The sequence below is a fragment of the Microtus ochrogaster genome, chromosome 8 (assembly GCF_000317375.1).
Source record: "Microtus ochrogaster isolate Prairie Vole_2 chromosome 8, MicOch1.0, whole genome shotgun sequence".
NCBI lineage: Eukaryota > Metazoa > Chordata > Mammalia > Rodentia > Cricetidae > Microtus > Microtus ochrogaster.
Window position 1 is genome coordinate 30242521 of NC_022015.1, and position 12354 is coordinate 30254874.

The 12354-nt window shown below is 45.8% G+C and overlaps 1 protein-coding gene across 1 annotated transcript in view; it reads right to left on the reverse strand.

The window, feature by feature from the left end:
- The window catches only part of C8H10orf143 (chromosome 8 C10orf143 homolog), a 36961-nt gene extending 25512 nt beyond the window's left edge, over positions 1-11449 (reverse strand). The window contains exon 1 of the mRNA XM_026781517.1: positions 11347-11449. Within this exon, the coding sequence (XP_026637318.1) occupies positions 11347-11415 (69 nt within the window). The 5' untranslated portion in view covers positions 11416-11449. The remainder of the gene's footprint in view (positions 1-11346) is intronic.
- Positions 11450-12354: the final 905 nt, after the last annotated feature.

Genomic DNA, 12354 nt, shown 5'->3' on the forward strand with positions numbered 1-12354 from the left:
GGTCTTCTTTGGGGGTTGCTCTTTTGCCACCCCAATGCTAAAATCAGTAAAACACTCGTGTTATTGCATACATGGTTGTTGGTCTTCTTTGGGGGCTTTTCTCAGACCCTAACACATTCAGGCAAAACACTCCTAAATAGAAAATAAAAATAAATCCTTTTTTAAAGTTAACTTAATAATATGTAAATTAAGCTTTTTCTTTAATGAGCAAAATAGGCTGTTTTCAAAAGAAAAAAGGATCTGAGGACACAATATCAAATCTCTCTAAATTCTCATTCTTACACGCCTAGATCAGCGCGGCTCTCAGATCTCAGCAGAGAAATGTCTGCGCAGAGGATGCTGGGTAACATGGAAACTCACAGCTGGTTGAAGTTCAGCCACAGATGGGGCAGGCCTGCCCACCAAGGCTAAATTTAGGGTCACTGTGGGAAAAGGGCAGAAAGATGATCAGAGCCAAGGGTCCAGGAAGACCAGAGTGAGACAGAGCCTTCTGGACATGACAGGGCCACTGTACTCAAGAGCTCACAGCGGCTGTTGGTGCCCACACCCCAGTCAGCCCATCAACACTTTAGCATGGCGTAAGAAGGGGTTCGTGAATCCCTAGCCCTACCTGAGGACACCTGATGGCTTCTGGGAGTCGGTCAGGTTATCAGGGGCTGCACACTTAAAGAAAACTGACACCGCATTCATCCAACAACATGGTCTTGAGCACTCTAAGAGAACTCAGAAGAAGCAAGCTGCAGTCCAGATAAGGAAACAGATGACACAACTACGAGAACTTTCTGTTTGGGTTTGGTTTCCCTGAGACTTAGTATTCCTCTGCAGCTCAGGCAGGCCTTGAACTCATAGTGATCCTTCTGCCTCAGCCTCCCAACTGCTGGAATCACGGGTTGCTTTTTCTCTTTTTTCATTGGCGTGAATGAATTGTACAAAATACCTCATTTTGTTATGACACACCTGAATTCTAGTTTTTCCTAAATAAATGATGCTTTGGAAACATCAGCGATCTGATATTCTTCTAGGCTTCCGTCATTTCTTTGCAGCTAAACCCGTGTGCTCTCCAAGTCAGTCAGACCAGGAGGTGTTTCCAGAACACCTACTGTGCACCTCTTCCTGGTGCTGAGCACCTGATAACCAAAGTCAACCCACAGTCCTTCCAGGGTGGCTGCTGAGTACGGCAGTCAGGCAGGAAGTCCACAGCAGGGCAAAATGTCTTCCTGTAGACCCTCCTCTCCCCTCCACTTTTCCATGCATCTCTAATAAAAGAAAAAAAAATCTGACCCCAGCTGGAAAGGACTGATACTCTGTGTAGCTGTAGGCAAACACTTAGGTCAGGGTCACAACCCAAGGCGAACTGCTGGCTGGTTCCTTTCACCAAGGAGGATCAGGGCCAAACATAACTAAACCAAGTCAGGCACAGCACTCAGCTCAGCAAATTCTAAGAGAAAAAAAAAAAAGTGGGGGCGATGGCTCGGTAGCTTGTTTCTTGAGGAGTGGGCTAGAATGACTGAGGAAGAAAATCTTAATAACCACCAAAGGGCAAAGCGAAGGGCTTTGTTGGAGGGCCCTGCCTCATCAACGGGCGCTCATTAGGGTTCCACTGGGGACCGCACTCAGCAGACGAGCTATCAAATCTGCATCCAACGGAGTGAAACGGGCAGATTCAGCTCTCCATCTTTGTACTTTTAAGTTAGACCCCCTTAGGGTTTCTGGGATGGTGTTAAAGCCATCAATACGTTTAAGTGGTTTTGCTGACAAGGACTACTGGCTTTATTGGATAATTTCCCAAGTGCTAGCAAAGGTAGGTCTTGAAGTTACCCACCGATAGAACAGAGGGATAAAAAAACAGTTCCACCTTCTTACCCACCTAGCCACCCACCCACCCTCTCCAGTTTTTTAAACCAGTTCATAACAGTAAGAATTGATAAACGTGGCAGACCTGGTGCTTTCTGGTTCGTTCACATCAAAGCCTGTGAACCTGCAGCAAAAGTACTCCAGGTTGGAACTCAAAATTACCTGTCCTCTCACCATCCTGAGTCTGTTATCTCTGGACCAAGAGCCTGGCCTGCCTGAGGGTGTCCATGAAAGCAGTGGCCGGTCTGCCGGGACACGATACACCACACTGCTGCCTTTGCCCACAGAATTCACAGAGGGGAGAGCACAGGAAGGGTACGGAGTCACTAAGGCTGACTTGGCAGACTAGGGAGCCAAGTCAGGCCTCGGGGGCTTTGGGTTGGCTGTGTAGTAGCTGCTGCTGAACTTTTTTTTTCTCTAAGATAATCTTTAAAATAGTCTCAGTCAAAACAAGGTAGAAACCACTTAAGATTGGATAGTCTTAACTCTTTGTGCTTTTAGCAGAAGGGGTGACTTTTTCGATTTACACTACATTTGCACACCCCTGACAACAGAGCCAGTCAGAATGCTACATACAGACTCAGGGCACAGGTGGGCTCGGGTGGTTCAGGTAAGGAACAAGGCAGATGTCTCAATGGTGGTCTTGGGGATCAGATGGTGACGAAAGTTCCAGATGTGCTGTTGCCAGCAGCATGTAGCCCAACAACTCACAACAGGGTCCCTGGCCCCAGCATCCCTTATATCTGTTCCTTCAGCCTCCACGGGTGCACCTATGCTTTATCTTTCATCTTTGCAATTCAGTCTCCATGTTGGCTTCTTCATCCACCCGGACCCCATGGCTCAAGGGTTCTGAAGAAGCAAGCGCTGTGGCTGAAAGCTCCTAATGTTTTTACATGTATTTATTTATGTTATTTCGTGTGTGTGTGTGTGTTGTACCACTTGCTTGCCTGGTGGTCACTGGGGCCAGCAGAAGGCATCATAGACTATGGAACTGGAGGTACAGGCAGTTATGAGCTGACAGGTGGATGCCGGGAATCTTCTGGAACAGTAGCCAGATGCTCTTAACCACTGCACCATCTCTCGCCAGCCCAGCTCAAACTTTTAAAAAGTCCTTCAAACTCAACTTCACTGGGTACCTCTGTGTTGTGTAGTCATTTCCTATGAATTGAAACATATCCTCCTGGATGGAAGCTCATTTTAGAAAGCTAAGAAAATAGGAAACTCAATTTTGTAGGACTTGGTAAGCTCAGAAAGTTACAAGATGCACGAGGTCCCTCCCTGAGTTTTCACAAGCAGCAAACAATTGCTAGGGACATGGGACTCTGTGGACAGCCTGCTTGCCTTTCAGGGAGTTCCGGGGACACAGCTCTCACAAGTCACCATCATGCTGGGGTGAGCTTTTCTGAGGCAGATGTCACCATGCTTCTTGTCCCTGTCACTGTTCTGTTGCTGTGAAGAGACACCATGACCATGGCAACTCTTATAAAACAAAGTATTTAATTTGGGGCTTGCTTACAGTTTCAGAGGTTTAGTCCAGTTGCTAAGAGCTACATAGTGATTCACAGGCTGGGGGGTGGGGGGAGAGACGGATATTGGGCTTGGTATGGGTTTTTGAAACCTCAAAGCCCATGGAGACACACTTCCTCCAATGACGTCACACCTCCTAATCCTTCTAATCCATTCAAATAGTGCCTCTCCCTGGTGACTAAGCATTTGGATATATGAGCCTCTGGGGGCCATTCTTATTCAAACCACCACACCTCTAATTGACAATATATGACTAATAAAAAATTACTAGGTATAATGGTTTGTATACTAAGTGTCCCCCAGAGTCTCATGAACCGAAGGCTTGATCCCAGTGCAGCAGTGTTCCAAGGTGGGGTCCCAGAAGTGACGGGTGTTCACCACTTTGGCGGCAGTGGGACCCGGGAGAATGGAGCCCATAAATGAGGGGAACAGAAGTCTCATACAGAAGGCAGCTTTCCTGGGAGTATCAGACAATGTATGCTCTGAAGGCTAAGAAGAGTCACGTGAGTAACGTCATGTGAGTTCAAGCTGTATGGGAGGCGGTGGCGGGGAGGAGGCAGAAATTCTTAATAAATAAATAAATTAAAAAAAAATAAAACCACAAAGAAAAGCCACACATGGCCAAAGCGTATTTCTCCACAGAGGCACGTAAAGGAGAACAGCAGCACGCAATAACGAGTCGTCTGAAGGAAACACATTCCCACCCGCTACACCTGGGAGGGGCAGGAAGATACATGTCAAGAACAATTCTGTGTTTGAAGAAACTGAAGTCACGGGCTGCAGAGAAGGCTCAGCAGTTTAAGAGCACTGACTGGCTGCTCTTCCAGAAGCACTGGGTTCAATTCCCAGCACCCACATGGCAGGCAGCTCACAACTGTCTGTCAGTCCTGCTCCAGGGGAGCCAACACCTTCACACAGACATATTCAGACAAAACACCGGTGTACATAACATACAAATAAACAAATCTGTAAAAAGTCGCAAGACTCTTGTTTTCCCACGAACACTCAGAATTCTCCTCACATGACTCGGTTCTTGGATCGTGTTCCGATAGATGGGCAGTGAGGGTGTTAACTTCACTAATGGAATCATAGCCTCATTGGCTAATAAGAGGCATGGGGTACCTTTTAAAGCATATACCTCGTCCTTAACCCCTTCCTCTCTATCCATCCACCTTTCTTCTCTGTCTGCCCACGGCGCTGTGGGGTGAGAAGCCTCACTCCCCAACATGACATTCTGATCGTCCATAGGCTCACAGTACTGGGCCAAAACAAACTCTTGTAATTTGAAAATGAAGAATTACAAGAGAACACTTCAAGGGTTCCTATAACTGCACATGCTCAAAATGTTAGACATGGGATATGTGCGTGTACAGGTTCCAAATTAAAGGTTCCAAATCCTGAGGTGAAAACCGCACTAGATACAATCAGTAGCAAATTAGACACTTTCAAAGAAAAGGTTGTTCAGCTCAAAAATAACCAGAGAAGTTATCAGAAACTGAACACAAAAGATATCTTTCACTAGGTCTAGAATTCTAAATAAATAGAACTCTGTCTACCATTGGTAAAACGCTACTGTTCCGGAAGGACCATTTCCAGTGTGAAGTCACAGCACTCTATGTTTCTGTCTCCATGTCTCTGGCTGCAGGAGCACACACCAGGTGTGAGCCTGTTCTACCTTGACTAGATCTAGGTCAGAGAGTTTGAGCTTATTTTTGCTCCCTCAAAGTTCTTGACAACAGGTGTGGTTACTACAAATGAGAGAATCTGACATAGGGTATGGTTAATTAGTATTTTGAGTATAGAGGTGGATTTGCTCCAGATTGGAGAATTCAAGCCTATTCCTTATATCATGTTAATGAACTCTGTTGCCTCCCTTTTGGAGTGAAGTTCTATAAGCTTGTGGAAGAATAAACGAGGTGAATTCAGTATTCAATGAATGTCCCTCCCAATGCTGTTGTTTCTGTCTCTTAATTCTCTTATATCTCTGTTTCTTTTGCTTAATAATTCTAATCCTCACACACCTACCCTGGAATGTATGAGTTTTGTCAAAGCTGGTTTTTGACATCTGGCTACTTTTACATTTTTCTATCAGAACCCACGAGCAACTTTCTCATTAGCTGCTTCTGCCATAGTTTTCTCCATGATATTGTAATTGGAATTACTGAGGTTCTTTGGTGTCTGGGGTTACCGATGCCATCAAATTTGAGACACCTAGCTATATCTAGTGGTATGGGTCTGTAATCCTAGTTACTTGGAAAACTAAAGCAGGAGCATCGCAAGTTCAAAGTCTGCCTTGGCTACCGAACAAGTCAGATTTAATTTATTTTATGTGGATGAGTGGTCTGCTTGCATATATGTATGTGTGCCTGGTGCTGGCAGAAGTCAGAAGAGGGTGTTGGATCTCCTGGAACTGGAGTTATAGATGGTTGTGAACCACCACGTGGAAATCAAACCAGGGTCCTCTGGAAGAGCTACTGAACAAATTAAAGGTCAGTGTGGGTAAAGCAGTGAGATCCTATCTCAAAAAGAAAGCTAAGGATGTAGCTTAGCAACAGAACTCTTGTCTATCGCATGTGAGACCTTGTATATGATCCCTAGTGTCATAACACACACACACACACACATACACACACACACACACACACACACACACACACACACACAGAAATACTTTGACAAACAATAGTAGAAAGTAATTATCACCAGCCAACCTGTCGTCCTCTAAAATTCCTAAAGTAATCTAGGGATACAACTCAGTGGTAGAGTTCTTGCCTAATATGTGCAATGCCTTGGGTTTGATTTCCTAAAACTGAAAAAAAAAATTAAGAAGAAATATTAAAAGGAGCTATAGACATAGGATATTTCTGCTCAGTTTTAGGGCACCAAGGATGCACAAATCTCTGGGTCCAATCACCAACACACAAATGCCAAGCAACCCCTGACCCTCAACATTCCAGGAGACTAAAAGAAGAATCAAACTACAATGGAACTCTGTGTGACAATCTATGGTCTCTTGGTTCTTGCTATGGAAACACCTTTAAAGCATAATGGTTTAAACAGAAGTCTATGGAATGACACCTTCAACGAGCAGCTCTCCTTTGACCTGGACAGCTCAGCAGGGTCCAGTCTAGTAAGGCTTGCGTGAGTGAAACAGTAACAGCGCAGTGCAGAATGGTGGTTTCAGAGTCGCTCAGAATAGATGGAGGACTGCAACAGAGAACAGACTCGAGAGGAAAGACAAGGGAGTTCCTTCACTATGAAGTGGTTGGCTGTAGCCTGACAAAGTTACATACTAGATCAAGAGCAAACAGCAAAGTTGAAACTAAGTAACCAATGAGGGAAATAGCATGTAGTAATTAGGAGTGGGGTGGCTGCATCCCCAGCACCCCAGCTGCCTGGCTAGCTTATGCCCCAAAATAACAACACACAAATTGTATTCATTTAAACACTGCTTGGTCCATTTCTATCTAGCCTCTTTTAGGCTAATTCTCACATATTAATTTAGCCCATTTCTAATCATCTGTGTAGCACCGCTAGGTGCGCTTACCAGGAAGATTCTAGCCTACGTCCATCCTGGGTTGGAGCTTCATCATGTGTACCCCAGAGAGCAGAGCTATCGCATCTCGCATCTGCCTGGGAGAGGGGAGCATGGCGTCTCTGAGCGCACTTCCTCTTTCTCCCAGCAATTTGTTCTGTTTACTCCTCCCACCTATGTTTTAACCTATGGGGGCCAAGCAGTTTCTTTATTGCTTAACCAATGAAATCAACAGATTGATATATGACACTCCCACATCAATAGCACACAATCAAAAAATATATATCCCATTAAACCTAACAAAGAGGAAAAGAGGAAAGATGAGCAATGAGTGGCTAAACAGAAAACAAACAGTAAGCTGCAAGCCTTTACTCCCAGCACTGCAGAAGCAGTATTAGAAATCTAAGGTCATCCAGGGCTACATCCTGAATTGAAGATCAGCCCAAGGTATATGAGATTCTACCTCAAAAAGCAAACAACAAAAATCCCTTGAGAGGCAAAGCCAGGAAGATCACTTTAAGTCTGAGGTCAACCTGGTCTCCATAGTGAATTCCAGGCCAACCAGGGCTATGTGGTAAGACCTTGCCTCCAAAAAAGGTGAAGGGTTTTAATTGTATCAATAGTCATGGGACAAGATTTCCATAGTCAGAGCCAATTAGGGTTAAAAAAAAAAAAAGACTCAATTATGGTATACAAGAAACTCACTTCAACCAGTTGTTACAACACATACCTTTAATCCCAGCACTTGGGCTGAAGAAGTGGGTGGATCACTGTAAATAGGCCAGGCTGGGCTATGAAGTGAGTTCCAGGACAGCCAGGGCTATGTAGAAGGTTCCTCTCTCAAAAAAAAAAAAAAAAAAAAAAAAAAAAAAAAAAAAAAAAAAACAGCAGACCACAAAACCACATTTGAGGTCATGGAATTGGAATAAGCCATTTTCATACATTGGAAAGGATCCAAGTCATAGTGGAATTAAATTGGAACTATAGATTCAAAGCCAACTTGTATCAAACTAAAATTTTACACAAGGGTGCTATGGGATAATGCTCTTGTACACTATAAAGATTTGTCACTCATATTAGTTTAATAAAACACTGACAGGCCAGTAGCCAGGCAGGCAGTATAGGTGGGGCAACCAAACTAGGAGAATTCTGGGAAGAGGAAAAGCAGAGAGTCAGTCACCAGCCATATGCAGAGGAAGCAAAATGAGACTGCCTTACAGAGAAAAGGTACCCAGCCACATGGCTAAACATACACAAGAATTATAGGTGAATTTAAGTCTTAAGAGCTAGTTAGTAATAAGCCTGAGCATAGGTCAAACAGTTTATAATTAATATAAGCCTCTAAGTGTTTATTTGGGACTGAACAGCTGTTGAACTGGCAGAACAAAACTTCTGTCTACACAGCAGGGTGTAGGGGAGAATGACCTAGGGGTGTCACTCAGTGGTCGAACACCTGCCTAACACACCAAGGCTCTGGGGTCAATCCTCAGCACAGCAGAACTCTGGCTGACCTGTCTGAAGGAATTAAAAGGAAGATCCTAAAATTAATATGGGAACGAGGGACCCAGAAGAGTGGACATAACCTACAAAAAGAACAAACTTTGAGAATTGCTTTATAGATCTCAACACTGACTTTAAGTATCTGCAAAGCACAACTTTAATGTCAAAAGAAATAAGAAATGGTTTATTCTGAGTGACTCAGGAACAATGGCTCTGAATGATGCGTCCCATTGTGAAAGCAGAGGCAATTGTGATAACGTAAGGCATTTACTGGGCACACTGGTGCATCAGGTAGCAGGCATATTGCAACCAAGGAAATCAGTCTATCGTATAGCCCTCTTTCTTTGGGCTCGTGGAAGTGAAGAGTCTCCTAAATTAATACATTCCAAAGGCTTTAGTCTGATAGCCGCAAGGATGGGTGACATGGAGGAGGAGGATGAACAGCTGTAAGTGACTGGGGACAGCTGGAGAATCTTGGTTCTCAACCTGTAAGTCCTGCAGCACTGCAACTTTCCATAGTCATAGAAGTTCAATCAATCTGTAGAACCTTTAGCATGGGCGGGTGTGGCCTTTTCAGGAACCTCCCATTTGCACCACAGTACTTACGGTACTGTACGAGCACAAAGGTGAATTTATGGACCAACCCTCCCATTTAAAAAGGAACTGATTTCCACCTGGGCTGCAAAGGTGATTACTGGGAAGAAAAGAAGCTGTTCTACAAAGGGAGCTGAGAACTTAGTACTTATAAAATAACTCAGGCCGGGCAGTGGTGGCGCATGCCTTTAATCCTAGCACTCGGGAGGCAGAGGTAGGTGAATCTCTGTGAGTTCGAGGCCAGCCTGGTCTACAAGAGCTAGTTCCAGGACAACCTCTAAAGCTACAGAGAAACCCTGTCTCTAAAAATCAAAAAAAAAAAAAAAAAAAAAAAAAAAAACCAAACCAAAAACAAAATAACTCAGTTATTTTGAACCTGCTCTGTGCTGTGCTGATGGACATGGAACACAGATTCAAACGCAGAAGTTGAAACTAACTTTCTTATAAGAAAATACAAAGGTTCAGATAGGAAGTATGACCTCATTGCATTTTGATATATATTTCCCGAGCAGTGATGAGTTATCTCCATATACTTCCTGGCCGTTTGTCTGTCGTTTCTGGAGAAATGATTACCACATCCTTTGCCCAAACCTGGGTCCTCCGCAAGAGCAGCAGCAAATGCTCTTAACCACTGATCTATCTCTCCAGGCCCCTTCTTCACACTTTCTTACAGAAGTTCCTTATCAGAGTCACAGAAATCCTCTCCCACTCTGATTGGCCCCCTTGTGCATACTAAGTACTTGCTTTACCACTGAGCCACCCCACCCCTACCCTAGCCATTCTTGCTTCACTGTAGAAACAAAACAAACAAACCTTAAAGCTGCCTGCAGGTGGGAGTGGTGGCTGTGTCTATAAACCCAGCACTGGGGAGACAAAGGAAGAAGCAATGAGGTACAAAACCAGCCTGGGCTACAAAGAAAGTTCCAGACCAATGTGGAATACATAGAAAGGCCTTCTCTCAAAGCAAAACCACAAGTAAAAGGAACATTGCTGTGCTAACTGGAAAGACACATCAATATGCACAAGCCTACAGCACGGGGGCAGCAAGAAAAATAAAATGCTGGAGCCAGTTTTAAGGGTGCATGCCTGTAATCCCAGCTCTGGGAGGAGGCAGCAGGATAGGAAGACAAGGTCATTTGGGGCTGCATAAACGCTGGCACTGGAGGCCAGCCTGAACTGGAGAAGGCTCTGTCTCAAAACAATAGAGGCAATAAATGAAGGTGAGAATTGAGGAAGAATTGCTCAGTTGCATGGAGAAGCAGAGGCGAGCACAATTCCACTAAGAGATTGCCTCCTTCAAACTTCTGTTCCACAATGAGGCACAACACGAAACCATAAACTTACTTAACACATTGAGTGAGTTGATTTTTGTTTTGTTTTCGTTTTGTTCGGGCTTGGGTTTTTTGTTTTTTTGTTTTTTTTGTTTTTGTTTGGTTGTAATTCAATTTGTGCAGGTCCCTAGTGAGATCTCTCACTAGGTAGAGGTGATGCAACAGGCTGGGCTCCTGAGCAGTATGTGACACAGAGGCCTTCATTTACCCTCCACTGCTTACTTTCCCCTAGCCCTCTCCCAAGGTTTGGGGGTGGAGTTAGACGCCTGCGACAGACTGACTCTGAGCACCTGGGCTTTCACACTGATCCTCCATTAACAGACATGGCAGAAATGGAGATACTCTGAGAAATTCAACTCTTAATCTGACTATCAGACTATTCAAACAACGGACCCCAAAGACACGAGAATTTCCCTAAGAATCTCATGCTGGGAGAAGGAAAGAGTCCCAGACCAAGGGAGAAGGGGTCTCAGGGATAGAGATTTCACACAGTTCTAACCTGTCAGACTACCTCACAAGAAGACAATGATGAGCCAATGTTGGCCGGGCCACACTTTTGACACGGACTGCTTAGATATTCTTGGCGCTCTAGTTCACCTTTACTCTCACTTCAGAATTCCAAAGTCAAATTTGGCGTGGTTCCCTGGATCCCTTTGTCCCTCTTCCAATGCGGCTGCAACAAATAAGTAATTTTCTGCTTCTTACTTTTGACTTGGCTCTTTCGATTTGCTTATTGAGAATGGTGGCTAGATCGGACTTATGGCACAGGTTGTGACTCATAAATTCCATAACACGATATTACGGTTTGGCCAAGGAGCACACGACTAGGCATCTGTGCGCAAGCGCAGCTGGAGGGGCGGGACAGTCCTCTGCCTGGCCCCGCCCCCGGCCCCGCCTCGGGTTTCCGCCGCCCAGCCAGCCCGCGTCCGGAAAGGCCACGCCTTAGCCGCCCGCGCGCCAGATTGGGCGCCGCCTCCCTCGGCTCGCGCCCCGCCCGGAGCTTACCGAGTCCCCTGCGGCCGGCAGCTCCTCGATCCTTCGTCGTCTCCATCGGCCCTGCGCCAAGCTATCCATGCGGCTTTGCGTGCCGCCTCTCAGGCCACCCGGAGGCGGGACCACCCTACCACGTGCCTGAAGAAGCCAATGAGGAGATGCGGGGTGTAGCCTGCGGGGCACAGATTGTGCCCCACCGAGGGCTGCAGGCAGGAGTAGCCGAAACCCGAGTCGCCTACGTCCCTAAGTACGGGGACTCTTTCACCCGCCACAGGTCGACGCCTGGCTGTGACTGGCTTGTATTCGGTTCACAGAGTCAATCCCAAAGGTCGTTTGTTCAGTGTCTACAACTTTTGCAACCCTTGGTCCGCGAGAGGCGTGCCCGCCTCTTCTCCCTTGTGATTGGTTACTGAGTCCTGATAGATGGAGCCTCAGACCAATCGGCATGGCTAAAGCTGCGCTGGGCGGTGCCCCGAGAGTTGAGGTTCTAAAGCTGCTAGGCTAGTTTTGCTCCGTGGTGCGAGAAAACGCGAATTTTCGTCTCGACCTTGCGGGCAGCGACCTGTAGTTTTTTTTTTTTTTTTTTTTTTTTTCTGACTTGTCTTGAGCAGGCCCGGGGAGCAGGAACGGCCACAGGCATCAGGGTTGGAGTGCGGCTCCAGGCCCCAGCTATGCGGAAGGTTGCACACCGACTTCTTGAAGACTAGGCCAGCCTCTTCCTCCCTCTGGCCTCCACTGCAAAGCTCTGAACTATTCTGTAAAGTTCCCAGCCCCCTGTGCTTTATTGACGAATAAAATAGGGTCAGTACTGAAAGACCCCCACCTAGCAGCATTAAGTTAGCAGCAGCAGTAACGCTATTTTGCAAGATTTGGATTTATGAGCAGCATAACTGAAAGCTAGGACAGGGAAAGTTCGAATTAGAGGCAAGGGCATTGGGCCAGACCCCCATCCAGCTTGCCAAGCAGCTTAGCACCAGATAAAGAACCCCCCGCCAAGCTTGTTAAACAACTTAGCACCTG